The sequence below is a fragment of the Trichosurus vulpecula genome, chromosome 4 (assembly GCF_011100635.1).
Source record: "Trichosurus vulpecula isolate mTriVul1 chromosome 4, mTriVul1.pri, whole genome shotgun sequence".
NCBI lineage: Eukaryota > Metazoa > Chordata > Mammalia > Diprotodontia > Phalangeridae > Trichosurus > Trichosurus vulpecula.
The window spans coordinates 147,035,850-147,050,787 of NC_050576.1; the positions used below are offsets into that span (position 1 = coordinate 147,035,850).

General features: G+C 35.3%; 1 protein-coding gene across 4 annotated transcripts in view; it reads left to right on the plus strand.

Annotated features, from left to right (window-relative positions):
- The window catches only part of ARID4B (AT-rich interaction domain 4B), a 207,869-nt gene that overhangs the window by 96,895 nt on the left and 96,036 nt on the right, over positions 1 to 14,938 (plus strand). For all 4 annotated transcript variants that reach the window (XR_005010261.1, XM_036757705.1, XM_036757707.1 and 1 more), the window contains exons 4-7: positions 1,677 to 1,742; positions 5,907 to 5,997; positions 6,967 to 7,046; positions 14,381 to 14,472. Coding sequence is in view for 3 of the 4 variants with exons in the window: in XM_036757705.1 (XP_036613600.1) it covers positions 1,677 to 1,742; positions 5,907 to 5,997; positions 6,967 to 7,046; positions 14,381 to 14,472 (329 nt within the window). In the remaining variant the exon portion in view is untranslated. The remainder of the gene's footprint in view (positions 1 to 1,676; positions 1,743 to 5,906; positions 5,998 to 6,966; positions 7,047 to 14,380; positions 14,473 to 14,938) is intronic.

Here is a 14,938-nt window from a genome sequence, read left to right on the forward strand (position 1 = left end):
CCTGTAAGGGCACTGCTACCTCTAACAATATATGATTTACTGACTTAAAGGTACCTACTTTTGAGGCATATAATGAGAAAATAAACATTTTTAAAGAAAAAAATAATTATTTTAAAATCTTCATTTTTTTCTAAGTACTCTTATGAGTACTCACATTTGATTAATTTATGTCAATGAGAATTTGGGCATGTACATCATGTACAAAATAGTGCTCAATATGCTTTATGGTTGCAAATTTGGCCCAAAAAAGCAGTGTATTTTACAAGAAGGTTTCAGATCTCTATATAATATAGTGAAACCCACTTAAGAGACCATTTTCCCCAAACTCTGAATTTTCTAAGCACAAATTTTATGTCTGTGGGACTAATTTATTTTGAATCTACATCAGGAGATTGTAAAGCAGCTTACAGAGTGCATTAGATTCTGGAAAATAGCATGGTTATAAAGGCATTATGATGCTTTTATAGGAAAAAAAAAGATACTAATGAAAAACTGGCTTCTAAAATATCTTGTGATCTAGTGGTGTTAGCAACAAGACACTTTGTCCTTGAAAGTCAACTCAGCCCTCCTTTGTTATTGAAGTGATCTAAAAGAAAGTATCTGATCCATTCAGTCAATCAAATTCTCAGGATGGAAAGATGGAGAAAGGACTAGAAAATACCAAAATATTCAACATGTATCAGCCTCCTTCAGAATAAAACAATGAGAAATTATATATTCTCTCACTGGAGGAGAGGTAAAGGAGTGGCATATTGATAATTTTGGTGGCTCCTAAAGGTTTATTGCAGTTTCATCACTAAAGTGTGGGTAATTGTAAAGAATTTTAAATTATTCAAATTAAACTTATACTTGCTATAGATTTCGATGGCAAATGTAGTATAAAAGCTATCATTGATGATAGCTATCACAAAATCTCCTGCCCCCAAACAAAACCTTTTTAAAGGAATCAGTAGTTTTTTTAAGCTAGTTTTGCTTCAGGAATTCAGTCTTCTCATTGGTATTTTATATATGCCTAGTGTGGAAACAGACATGATAGATTTGAAAGTAGCATGGAGTTTGTTTTTTTCCTAGTTACTTCAGTATTATTGTGTGCCCTTTGTATTGCACTCTGTCTTAAATTAAATTTGTGCCACAGTGTATTGTTATATACCTTGCTTGGGTAAAAACTGAAGAATAACACTTCTGACACTATATACCTTGTGCAAGAAAGGTATTGCAAATAATATGACAAATGTGGAGCATTAATGCTTTTTCTTATATCTTCCATTCTTAGCATCATTGGGCAATCATTGTATTCATTGAACTAATCTCAACCCTTACAGAATCATGAAATGCTTAATAGAATGAGACTTTTTCACCCTCAATATAAGTAAAACAAGGCAGTGAAGTCATAGCTAACAGCATTGAACAAAGAATGTTTTGTCCTTAAAAATGGAGCAGTTTAAAGTTGAAATCATGGGGTTTTGAATGGTAAAAATGCACTTGGTCATGATCTTTTAAATGTATGTTTTTTCACTTAATCTATCCAAGACTGGGATATTAAATAAACTGAAACTGTTGGAAATTGGATGACTAAAAATTTAAATCACTTCTGATAAAAGCGAATAATACTTCACTGGGCTTGAAATTCTTGAGTTTATTTGTAAGTGATAACTAATTAAATTTGTAATCTCTAGGTAACATTTAGGCATGATTCTTCAACAATGGAAGTACAAGATGACCACATAAAGGGCCCACTAAAGGTAATTCGTTTATTTGGTATCTAATCAAGTAGTCTTGATTGGGAAATGTCAGATTTTTTAAAGTGTTCTCAACTCAAATAGTTATCTACATTGCCTACATCTGCTTTGAATGTTTTGTCTGCTTAGATTCTATAGTGGTTACTAAGATATTAAGTGTTAAGAAAATTAATAATTTAATGCACTGAATACTAAATAGTATGGAGCCAGCAGTATATAATCATCTTGCATGTGTGGAAATTAATGTTAATAACATAGATGGAGTGAAAAATACATGATCATCTTATATGTGTGGAAAGATACAATAATTGAGCAGATTAATGTTTCTCTCTTTTTAATTATTTGGAATATTACAGACAAACAAAGCACTTCTTTGATGAACAGCAGTTTTAAAATAATGAACTATGATTTACTATCAATTGTTGCCATTTGTTCGTGCTTCAGTTCTTTGGATCTCTGATCTCACTGGTATGGACAGTTATGAAGTAGTAGATAGAGCACTGGGCCTAGATTCAGGAAGACTGAGTTCATATTTAGCCCCAGGTACATATTAGATGTGTGACCTTGGGCAAGTTACTTAGCCTCTGCTTAAGTTTCCTTATCTGTAAAATGAGTATAATAATAGCACCTAACTTCCAGGGTTATTGTGACGATCAAATAAGATAATAAATGTAAAGCACTTTGTGTAGTGCCTGGCACATGGTAAGCACCATATAAGTGTTAGCTACTGCTATTGTTATGGGAATGTCCTAAACTGGGAGAGGTTACAGTATATCTACATCTTCTCCTCCCATTTAATTGTTGGTGATAGCTTTCTATAAATCCTTCTTAGACTTCGTGTTCTGGGTGCCTTCTGATTTTTTTAAAAATTATTTTAGAAATATCACTTTCCTTGACCTGTTTTCCCTCACTTTGAGCATGTGACCACCCCACCACCCTTTATGATCATAAATGTCCAGAATATAATGACGTTTGTGTTGCTTTTTGCATGCCTATTATCATTTACACTGTTCTGCAACCTACTTGAATTTACCATTGCCTTTTGGTTTAAATTTTTGTAATTTGTGGTATTAATTTTTCTGACATCAAAAATACAAAATACACAAAATCAAAAATACATAGCCATATTATAACCAGGACAATATTATTTAAAGAAAGAAAAAGAGAGATTGGCTTTCAAAGTACCTTGGTATGATTGGAAAGAGCAGTTCCATTTCTCAGATAGTCTTGATCTCTGAGTTCTGCTGCTCAGTTCTGGGCTATTTTATTATCCATGTGCTGTGCCTGTCAAGTAGATGAATGTACACACATACACGTGTTTGTAATACATTCAGATTTGGCAACTAGGTAACAGGTCCAATTACTTGCCTATGACCAAAGAACTGGTATGTGTCAGAAGTAGCATTTGAAATTGTGGCTTCCTGACTTCAAGGGTGGTCCTCTATCTACAATGCTATGGTGTCATCTACAGACAGGAATACCTAGAGAATTTCATCATTGATTCTTTGTGTGGCTATGAGAAATTGGATAAAAAATTCTCAGTTCTGTTTGAACTTTGCATGAGACATTCTTCTTGACTTAGATGAGCCCTCTTGGTAAACATTTTCCTCCCTGATTTGTGCTTTCTTGTTGATGTTCAAATCACTGAACAAAGCTCACATTTGACGTGGAAAATTTTATGAATTTAATGTGTGGAAGCATCTTGTTTGAGGAGACCCTTTAAAGCTAGCTACATTGTGCTATAATAAGTCAAAAAGACTTCTTGCAATCAGCAAATAACAGACAGAGAAATCTTCTCTTTTTAATGCATTGCAGTTATATGGGGTATGAAGATGTGATCTGCTGTAGCAGATAATCTGTCACAGTCTGTCTCTTTCCTTCCCATGATGTGTTAGAGTAGAGTTAAAGCAAGGAGAGATTTAGGGTTTAAAATTCATCTCTGATACTTATTAAATGTGTGTCCATAGACAAGTCATTTAACTATTCCTCATCTACAAAATGGTAAGAATGATACCTGTGCTTACCTACCTCATAGTCATTGCAAGAGTCAGTTGAGTTGGTATACGTGAAGTACTTTATCAGTCTTAAAGCACTATAAAGTCTTAAAACACTATAAAGCATGTGTTATTATTAAGGTAATCCTTCACATATACATACACATACATATATATCCTTCACATTACTATAATAATAAATTAGACACATTGATTAACAATTGCCATTGATTTCTGAGTAATCTTCTTTGGCAGTAGTAATGCTCATGATCTACTTTGTTTCAGGGTATGCATGGCGGGGGAGAATCATTACCTCTTTGTTATGTCTTGAAAATTCATCTCCTCAAAACCTCTAAAATTGTGTTATTATCAACACAGATTTCATCTGTCAGTTCATCATTCTTCCCCACTTCAAATGAAGTCCTTAAGTGAAATTTTTATTTGGAAAATTTATGCCAGTGTACAAACAAGCAATTTGGGGAGCAGTTTTAGTGCTTGGAGTTTAAATATTTTAATTGTATCTAATGGTTAAAATACATTCTGCTCTTATGGAAACATTCTGGAAATAAGATTTTTAAAAATTTTGTCATCTCCATATAGTTCTTTGCACATAATAGGTACTTAGTAAATATTTGTAGGTTTGCAAACATAATTCTTCTGGTTTTCTCCGTAATCCATTCATACATTTTATAGTTGTATCCTTTCCCCGTACTATGTGCATACACCACGCAAGCACACCCAATAGCATTATGTGTTAAGTACACAAACATTCTTCCTCTTTGATTCTCTAATTCACTTGTTAATCTTTCTGGTCCAGAAAACTGATCGGCTAAAGGTTTTCAGAGTCAACTCTAAATAATTGAGAGGTGGGATTTGAACTGGGCAGATGGGGGAAGAAAGTTATATCTCTGCAAGTTGCCTTTCTCCTGGCCAATTGGTCCTTCATGTCATTCTGTTTCTGATTTGGGTTTTATTATTTCGTTATAAAGTATTCTCTTGATTTGTTTTTAATTCCTTTGTATGTGACTAGGGGTCAAACCACTGATTTCTTATCAAGACAAGTGCAGCAAACTTAAAAATTATTATTGTATCTATTTTATTGACAGATTAGACTACCTAGAATATTCAGTTCCTACACCTCAGTGATGCAGAGGTAGTTCCTGGTTAAAATGTCCCTAAAGAAAATAAGTTAGATCTGCCAGAGAACATGATTATTTATAATTGTGTACACTTCCAGAAATTACGGATTAATACATTTACTTAAATCATACCCAGATCATTTCAGTTGAAAGTAAACAAATTAATAAATATCACTCCATACTGATGCTTTTTCTAAGTTTTAGTCATTTGATTTAAATTTATTTTTAGTTCACTTGATTTTTTTCCCCCATAGTTCATACAGTTTTAAGCAGAATAAGCCTGATCAGCATTAAAGCTGCTGTCCACTTTCATAAATGTTATAAATATGGTTATGCACTATATTCTTTATCTGCTGAAAGAGGTTTTAAGTATTTATTAACCCAGCATCTTAGATTTGATTGAATCTTTGAAAGAAGGTAATTCGTGTGTCTAGGTTTGGGTAATATTGTTCACATACCAATTTAAATAGTTTGGCATGATTCTTTAAGAAAATTTGGGAACTTTTCTTTTGTGAAATTGCTTACTGATTCAGATTCTCCAGTTAAATTTATCGTTAATAACGCATGTGGGGGGAAATGGCTTTTAAATACTATTTGGGAAGAGAAGCTGCTGAAATGAAAAATAAGTTCTAAATAATTACGAGGAATTCTAAAAAGCCTTATATTTTCAAAAGAAAATAAGAAATATATGCTCATGTATTCTATTCAAGCAGTTCTGAAAAACAAACCCACCATATTTTCAGTTTGGTTAGTTGATCATGCATGCCCTTGCCTGAATTTGATGCTATGACTTTTTTCCCCTCTTCATTGGCTGTTATAGTCTGCTTTTTAGTATATGGTAGCTTTCAGAGCTTAGAATTATGTGGTGGTGATTATCAGTTTGTTAATTATGTTAGCCAAGAGTTTTAGATTCTTCTTGTTGTCTACTATACTATTGGTATAGACAACTATATAAAATAAAATTAGTATCTTCAGTTTTTTACCCTGATAAAGCAGAAAGTGCCATGTAAAGAGTTTTTCTTTTTATGTTTTAGGTTGGAGCAATTGTAGAAGTAAAGAATCCAGATGGTGCATATCAAGAAGCAGTCATCAATAAATTAACAGATGCAAGTTGGTACACAGTAGGTAAGGAGAAGTAATTCTGGCTTTTAAAAAGTAGCTGGCTAAATCGAACTAAATGCTAAGGAATTAATAAGAGAAAAGACTAACTGAATTTAGAAGAATTCAATTAAACTTTTATAGAAATATTTATTGCTCTGTACTATACAAATTATTCTCGAAGATAGAGAAAGAAAATATTCTACCAAACTATTCTATAAGACAAATATAGTCTTAATACCTAAACCAGGGAAGGGCAACTATAAGAAAGACTATACACTAATATCATCAATTAATAGAGATTTAAAAATTTAAATGAAATTTAGGCAAATAATTTTATAGTGTTTCTTCCTAAAAGTTATTCACTATGATCAAGATGGAGTTCTACTAGAGTTCTAAGGATGGGTCAGCATTAGGAAAGCAGTGTTTTTTTGGTTAGAAATATGAAAAGGTACTTTAATAGACCATACTTGAGATTATTCCATCAGAGAGAAGATGATGAGAATTGGATTTCAAAGATAACAATGTTTAGAAGGTTATTGAGAGTAGTACTTAGCCACTGTTCTAAACCCTGCTTACCTGTAATCCTTATACTATCTAGGATTTGGAAGGAACATCTGAATTGTGATAACTTCTTTCGTTCAGCATGTCAAGTAGCTTCTAATTTCAAAGAGTTCATGATTTAGTGACCCAGCTTCTTAAATATTTTTCTCTAAAATGAGTTCATATAGTAAGCTGTTTCCCCTGCCATCCACTGCAATACAAAATTTTAGCCACAACCTCTTGTCACAAATGGAAAATGTTTTGGTTTTTGGTCTTTGTTATTACCTTTTTATTTACGTATAGGGTACTCAGGGAGAAGCAACTTTTAAGAATTCTGATATTCTTTGGACCTAAAACAAAACAGTGATTTAAGTTTGGTTGAAATATTTTGTGTCATTGTTTTTACTACTACTTGTTCTCTCATAACTTCCATTTTTTAATTTCTTTTAACAGTTTTTGATGATGGAGATGAGAAGACACTTCGAAGATCTTCATTATGTCTGAAAGGAGAAAGACATTTTGCTGAAAGTGAAGTAAGTAATTGTTTTAACAAATGAAAATGTCTTAAATCTCTAATATTCTTGGAATTGATTTTTTTTGTCTTCTCTGCTAGAGCAACCAAATTCCTTACTTGAGCGGGAAAAAAACAATTTATAAATAGCATCAAAGAATAATCTGTGAAGCCTAATTTGAACCTGTTGTTTGTCAGAAAGTATGTTTTCTTGTTTTTTAATTTCTTTTTGTAAATCAAAGAAAACCTAGCATACAGTTACTTGTCAGTATTAGATATTGTGATTCCTCTTTTTTGAGTTGTTATTAGATTGTGCCCACTTTCTTTAAGTGAATTGTTTTGGAAGATGGATTGGAATGGGGGAGAGGGAATGGAGTAGAGAGAGACTTGAGGCTGGGAGATCAATTAGGAGACTATTGTAACCTCTTTAAACAAAGAAATTGCCTTTTAAATTCATAATCTGAGACATCTTTTAAAATTGATAGAATAGATGTGCTAAAGTCCTGATGTTAATATTCTGATATTTTATTATAACTAGGAGCAGTTTTTGGAGAAGCATATTAAGCCTAGCTTTTGACTATGATAGGAATAACAGATATTAGGTGGAACTCAGAGGCAGCATTTGGAAATGATTCCATTTCCTTTTCAGAAAAGCATGGCTATGGCTATCAGTTAATGAATTCCTAGGTTTTGTCACCAGAGCTAATACGACCCAGCTTTGATTTTTACATATACATATAAACAAGCACAATTTAATATCTCTGCTGCAGTTTCTTCACGTGTGTGTGTGTGTGTGTGTGTGTGTGTGTGTAATGTATATGGATATTTATATCTATAGCTTCACACATATTTGTACATATAACATAAATGCATGCATATGTATGTACACACACATATATATACACATACACAGAAATATACAGAAATTATTTTTATCATAGTATTTTAGAACTAAAAGAGAAATTAGATAATAGTAGTATAGGGTAAAGATTCTTGGACTTATAATCTAGAAAGCCCAGGATTTTATTTCTAGCTCAGACTTGTAGTACTAGTGTGTCCTCAGAATTTTATTTTCCTTATCTTTAAAACAGGAGCAATAATACTTGTAATACCTGTCTGTCTTACAGAGTTATTATAAGGAAATGTCTTTGCAGATCATAAAGATATAAAATATAAATTATTATCCTTATTATTTTTAATCCAGTGAAGTGGGGAAAATGGTATATAGCTCTTAATTCTGTTGAGCCAAGGACTTAGTGTTAGACCAAACTCTCAGGAAAACTTTAAGGCAATCTGGCAAAAATTAAGTCTAGCTAGCATTTCAAAACATACACAAAGATAAGCTCCAAGTAGCCACATGACTTAGATATAAAAGATCACATCACAAACAAATTAGAGGAGCAAGGAAGATATTACCTTTTACTACTATGGATAGGGGAAGAGTTTATGATCAATCAAGAGATAGAGAAAAATCACTGAAGATAAGATGAACAATTTTGATTATATAAAATTTATAAGATTTTGCATAAACAAAACCAGTGCAGCTAAAATTGGAAGGGAAAGATTTAACTGGGAAGGAAGAAATCTTTGCAGAAAGTTTCTTTGATAAAAATTTCTTTCCAAGATATAAGAAACTAATTCAAATTTATAAGGATAAGAGCCATTCCCCAAATGATAAATGGTCAAAGAATGTGAACAGGTAGTTTTTCTTTTTCTTTTTTTTTTCCATCAAAAGGAGGAAATGATAAATGATTTTATTTCTTGCGTTTATTCATTCTTCACAAAAGTTTCTTGGAAGTGTGTAGAAACAGGGATAAGCATAGAATTATGGAAAATACATAATTAAAGGAAAGAAATTTCCTTTATCCAAGTTCAATGGCAACTATCAAAAACATTCAATGACAATAACAGATGTTACAATTTGATATTTTTCCGTGTGCAGTAGTATTTTGCAGTTCAGAAAGCATGTCAGAAGTCAGCCTATTGATAGTCACAACAAACCAGCCTATTCCTTAATATTCAGAGACCATGAACTTGTATTTTTGCCCTCTTCCCCATCAACCGGGGGTGTGTGTGGGGCAAATCATCTTCATATAACATTACCTTTTCTCTTCCTGCAGCCATATCCCTATCCACAGACTAGAAAAGTTACTGCATTTCTGTAATTAGTACTTGGGACTGGGGAAAACTGGGTCAATCTTGTGGCTCTTCTACTAAATGGCTTCTTTGTTATGACTATGATGGATGGCACTGCTATGAGCCTTAATACCACAGACTCCAGCACTCTTTTTCCTTTTCATTTACTTTGTCTTAGCAGAATCTTGTCCAGTATTCCTGTTTTCTAGAGTTTTTCCCCTAAATATTGTGGTCCAGGTGTTGGATTTGTTGATGTAGGAAGAGGCATGTTTTCATGGAAGTCAGGGCTGGATTTCATGCCAGAAGACTGAACTAATGATTCAGCAGAAGTAGAGTACATCAAAGTGGCAGAGGTGCCATGTCTTGCCTAACCAGAAGACCCATATCTGTCAACTCGTCCACAATATTGTAAACTAAACATTTAGGTCTAAATTTCATGGTAACAACATCTGGCTTTAGCTCCCTGTTGCTGCAATCCATCAGCTATTGGAACATGGACACTCGGAAAACTTTAAGTCAGCTTTAGCAGAATTTTGCATATTGACTTGAATTCATCATTCAGGTCTGTATTTCTGCTCTTGCCATTCTCTCTTGCTTAACTTCTTCAATTTCATCATCTTCAGACGTAGCCAAGTGATATTCCCTTGGATCAGTAGAGTAGAGGAAGTTTGGGGCTATCTTCTGTCTTTTCTTGACATTACTGCTGCTGAAGTTTTCTTCTGGAAGGTCCTTCTCTGGAATGGTAGTAGTAGTAGCTCCACCCCCCCCCCCCCAACCGGCCAGTTCCAGCTGGGCATTGCTGCTATTCTCTTCTTCCTTCTCCTCTCCTCTTCTTTGTCCTCCCCCTCCCCTTTTTTTTTCTCCTTTTCCTCTTCTTCCTCTGTCCACATGGGGACTTATACCCTTACAAATGGGTGCTCTGTCCAAAGGAATATAAATTTTGATTGCATATACTTCATAAGATAACTTGGAGTTTGGGGGCTAGATTTTTCTTTTTCTTCCTACTTACTTATTCTGTCAGTGGTTTTACCTGGGACAATTAACTCTTGTCTCATGTAGTTTTTATTTATGATTTCTTGAAATATAGCTCTGGAAAACCAGGCTTTGATAAAGCCCATTGGGCTTTGAATAGAGATAGATACTTGACTGTGCCTTTAAACTCAAGTGATTGTGACTCTCACTGATTGGCCAGAAATCCTTGCCAGCCCAAGCCTCACTTGCTCATTGTTAGGGTTTTGATGGCTCAGAGTGAGTTTAAATATCAGTTGTTTCTGTTCTGGCCAGAAACTCTGAGAGTCTTCCCTTTCCGCATTGATTCTTTGGTCAAGGCAAACTAGTCTGTCTTTTGCCTTCATTCTTACCTAGCATTTAATCGCTGAATGGGTGTTATCTTAGACAAACAGATCTGGTTAAGACTTTATCTTAAAAAGGCCATGATCTCCCACTGCATCCGGGGCCATTACCAGTCAACCTGACCTATGTCTTGCCACTGGACTCTGATGACTCTGAAGGAGTGAGGCTGATGACTTTGCACAGCTCTGCCTCTTTCAAATCCAATTCACTTACAAGTCTAAGATATCACCTTCCTGATATCATTGGTCCTCTTTGAGAACAAAGGACAAAGAAAATAGAACATTCCACACAATCTAGTAGATTCCCCTGTGACTCTTTTACTACTTGAGTAAACTGGACACTGACGTTGGGCTTCCTACAGTATGGTTCATCCTGGTAATATTGTTTTATTCAAGAACCGTCTGCTTTTGATGATTGATGTGGCCTCTGCTTTAACGAACCATTTAATGAATGGAGGGGTAGATGGATGTACACTTGTGAATCCCATGGTGGAAGGGGTGGGAAGCTGGTAAGGTTGCATTGGTGCAGTTCCCCCTACTTCTGCCTGTGATGTTCTTTGGGGGAGAGTTTATTGAAAAGGAGAATAGAGGAATAGGGCACTGAGGGGCAAGAATGACTGTAATCTCTCGTAGGGGGAATGGTAGGTGAGACTGAGGAACAGAGGACTGAATAGGACGCTATTCAAAGAAAGAAAACCAAGTTATACATAGCTATATGAAAAAATGTTCCATATCACTATAATTACAGAAATACAAATTAATTCTCAGATTCCATTCCATGCTCTGACAAAATTGACAAAAAAAGAAAAATAATAAATATGTGTGTGGAGTGTTTTTGGAAAAACAGGCATTGATGCACTGTTGGTAGAGGTGAGAATTCATCAGGCCATTCCTGAAATCAGTCTACAACCATGCCCCAAGACAGTAGATTGTGTGACACTAGTCTTTAACTCAGTAATGCTGCTGCTAGATCTGTAACCCCAAAGAATTCAAAGAAAGAGGAGGAGGATCCATATAGACAAAAATATCGTATCAGCTCTTTTTGTAGTGGCAAAATTGGGAACAAACTGTGTGCCCATCAGTTGGGAAATGGCCAAAGAAATTAAGATATGTGAATATTTTGAAATAGTGTTGTGCTATAAGAAAGAATGAAGGTGATAATGTCAGAGAAATCAATTAATCAGTAAACATTTATTAAATACTACTGTGTCAGGCACTGTGCTAAGCACTGGAGATATAAAAAAAAGGCAAAAGACAGTTCCTGCCCTCAAGGAGCTTACAGTCTAATTCGGGGAACAGCATGCAAACAAATATGTACAAAACAAGCTGTATAGAGGATAAATGGGAAATAAGTAACAGAGAGAAAGCTCTGGAAATAAGAGGTTTAGGAGAGGCTTCCTGTAGAAGGTGGATTTTAGTTGGGCCTTAAAGAATCCAGGGAGGTCATTTGTTGGAGTGGAGGAGGAAGAGTGTTCCAGGCATGAAGAACAGCCAGAGAAAATGCCTGGAGCCAAAATGCCTGTTTTTGGAACAGCCAGGAAGCTAGTGTCATTGGATCGAAGAGTACATATCAGGGACTAAGACATAAGAAGACTGGAAAATTAGGAGTGGGGGTTAAGTTATGAAGAGTTTTGTATTTCTCCTGGGACAGTTGGAAGCCACTGGAGTTTATTGAGGGAGGGAGGGGTGTGTTGTGATCAGACCTTCATTTTAGGAAAATTGATTTACTGGTTGAATGGAGAAGGGATTGGAGAGGGGAGAGATTTGAGGCAGGCGAACCCACATCAGGCTATTAACATAATCAAGGAGTGATGTGATGAGGGCCTGCACTAGAGTGGTGGCAGTAGCGGTGTCAGAGGAGAGAAAGGTGCACATTCAAGAGATGTTGCAGAGGTGAAATAGGCCTTGGCAACAATTTGGATGTAAGTGAGGTGATAGTGAGGAATCCAAAATTATTCCTAGGTTTAAAACCCTTGGGGCTGGGAGGATGGTGTTGCCTTTTATAGTAATAGGGAAACTTCCAGGAGGGTGGGAGGATTTAGGGGGAAAGATAATGAGTTGTGTTTTGGACATACTGAGTTTAAGATGTCTGTTGGACACCTAGTTGAAGATGAAGGTAGTTGGAGATTTGATATTGGAGGGCAGGAAAGGGAGATTTGAGAATCATTGGCATAGAGATGGTAATTAAATCCATGGGAGCTGATAAGATCAACAAGTGAAGTATTGAGGGAAAACAGGGAGCTGATGAGATCAGCAAGTGAAGTTGTATAGAGGAAAAACAGAAGAGGACCCAGGATAGAACCCTGAATAACACCTTCAGTTAGAGGCTCTAATATGAACAAGGATCATTAGTATCACGATTATGGTGGAATGATGCTACTTACCTCCTGACAGAGAGGTGATGGACTAAATATGAAAAATGAGACTGACAGTTTTGGATAAGACCAGCTTGGGAATTTGTCTTAAATAATGATGCATCTTTGTTACAAGACTTGTTTTTTCTTTAAAAGAATTTTTTGGGGAGCATCTTCCTTAATTGGATGCTGTCCTCCTTAAAGGGCATATCCCTTAGTGGATGTCTCCCTTAAGAAGCTATCTCCCTTGAGCAGCCCTCTCCCTTAATTGATTGTCTCCCTTGGTGGGGGGGGGGGGTGCTCTTCTTCCTTGCAGGGAAACCACGCCCCCTTAGGCTGGGATCTCCCTTTAGCTGTGTCTCCTGCAGGGGCAAAGGAGCTTGTTTGGTGTGTTGTGTTCTCTGCCCCCTTCCCCTGCCCAGCCTTTTAAAATCTCTTTGGGATACAGACCTGTAGTGGTATTACCAGGTCAAAGGGTATGCACAGTTTTATAGTCCTTTGGGCGTAGTTGCTCACTAGTTGCTCACTAGAACGCCAACTATTGTTTATCTAAGGCATACTATATATAGGTGTTTGATACAAAAACAAAAATGAAACCATTTCTGCCCTAAGGGAGCTTACATTTTATCAGGGGTGGTAACATATACATCTTATGTATTTACATGCAAAATAAAGATGAGGTCATTGGAAGGGAGCACTGAAAGCTGAATTTATCAAGAAAGGCTTTATATAGAAGGTGGCACTTGAGTTTAGAAGGAAACAAAGGATCCTAAGAGGTAGAAGTGAGGAAGAAGTGAAGTCCAGGCTTCAGAGACAGCTGGTGTAAAAGCATGGAAATTGCTGGTGAAGTGTCTGTTGTCTGTGAAGAATAAGAAGACAAGTTTGGCTAAACTGAGGAGAGCATGAAAAGAGAGTAATTTGTAATGAGTCTGGAAAAGTCGGCTAGGCCAAATTATGATGGTTCGAAGTATTAAATGGAAGGGCTTATGTTTGATTGTAGAGGTAATGGGGAATCACTAAAGGTCTTGAATACCTGACCATGTGGAAGATGAATTAGAAAAGAGAGAGAGTTGAGGCAGGGAAACTAATTAGGACACTTTTTAATTAATCTCTAAGCATTTATTAAATGCTTAATATTTATTAGACTCCATTCCTAAGTGCTAAGGACACAAAGATGAAAGGGAAATAGTCCCTATTTTCAAGGAACTTACAGAGGAGGGAGAGAGTAAAAGGGTAAAGGAGAGAGGCAGGCATTTATTAAGTACTGAATATTGCCAAACATTGTGCTAAGCACTAGAGGTACAAATGCAGAAGCAAAGGCAGTCCCTGGATTTAAGGGGTTTATATTCCAGCAGGGGAGACTATTCAAGGGGAATGGTGAATCTCCCCCATTGGAATATAAACTCCTAGAAATTTGTTTAATTTAGCAGTATTGCTAAATGAATTGGATACCTAATCTTGCATGGTAGTAACTTGTTATTTTCCCCCCAACCATTTTGTGTTCTTGTTCATAGACTTTAGACCAGCTTCCACTTACCAATCCTGAACATTTTGGCACACCAGTCATAGGAAAAAAAACAAACAGAGGAAGAAGATCTAATCATATGTAAGTTTGTTTCATTTTTTAAATAAGCATTAATTGTAGCAGAATTGATTTCTATTTATACATATTGTGTTAATTTTCATTTAATTATTAACTGTAAATATATGTGAACAAGTTTGTGGAACTAGTTATTAAGTAATTATTAAAGGTCTAGAAAATTGTTTAGAAACAAGGTTTCAATCCTTACTCCAAATTAGTCTAATATAAATTTAATATTTCATAATTTAATTTTATCAATAAAAAAGTAATTTTAATAGATGGAGAAAATGGAAAGCTTCTTACATTTGTTAATGAAATATTCAGTTTTAATGTCTGTTACTCTGGTCATTTGCCCCTCTTCTATCCTGAAGATGCTGTCTGTAAATTAATCAAGCTTAGGAATTTGTTCCCCTTCCTCTTAACAACTCTAAAAATTTAAAATTATTGTCAAATTATTAGCTAAATATTTTTCTTGGTAGGTAACTTATTC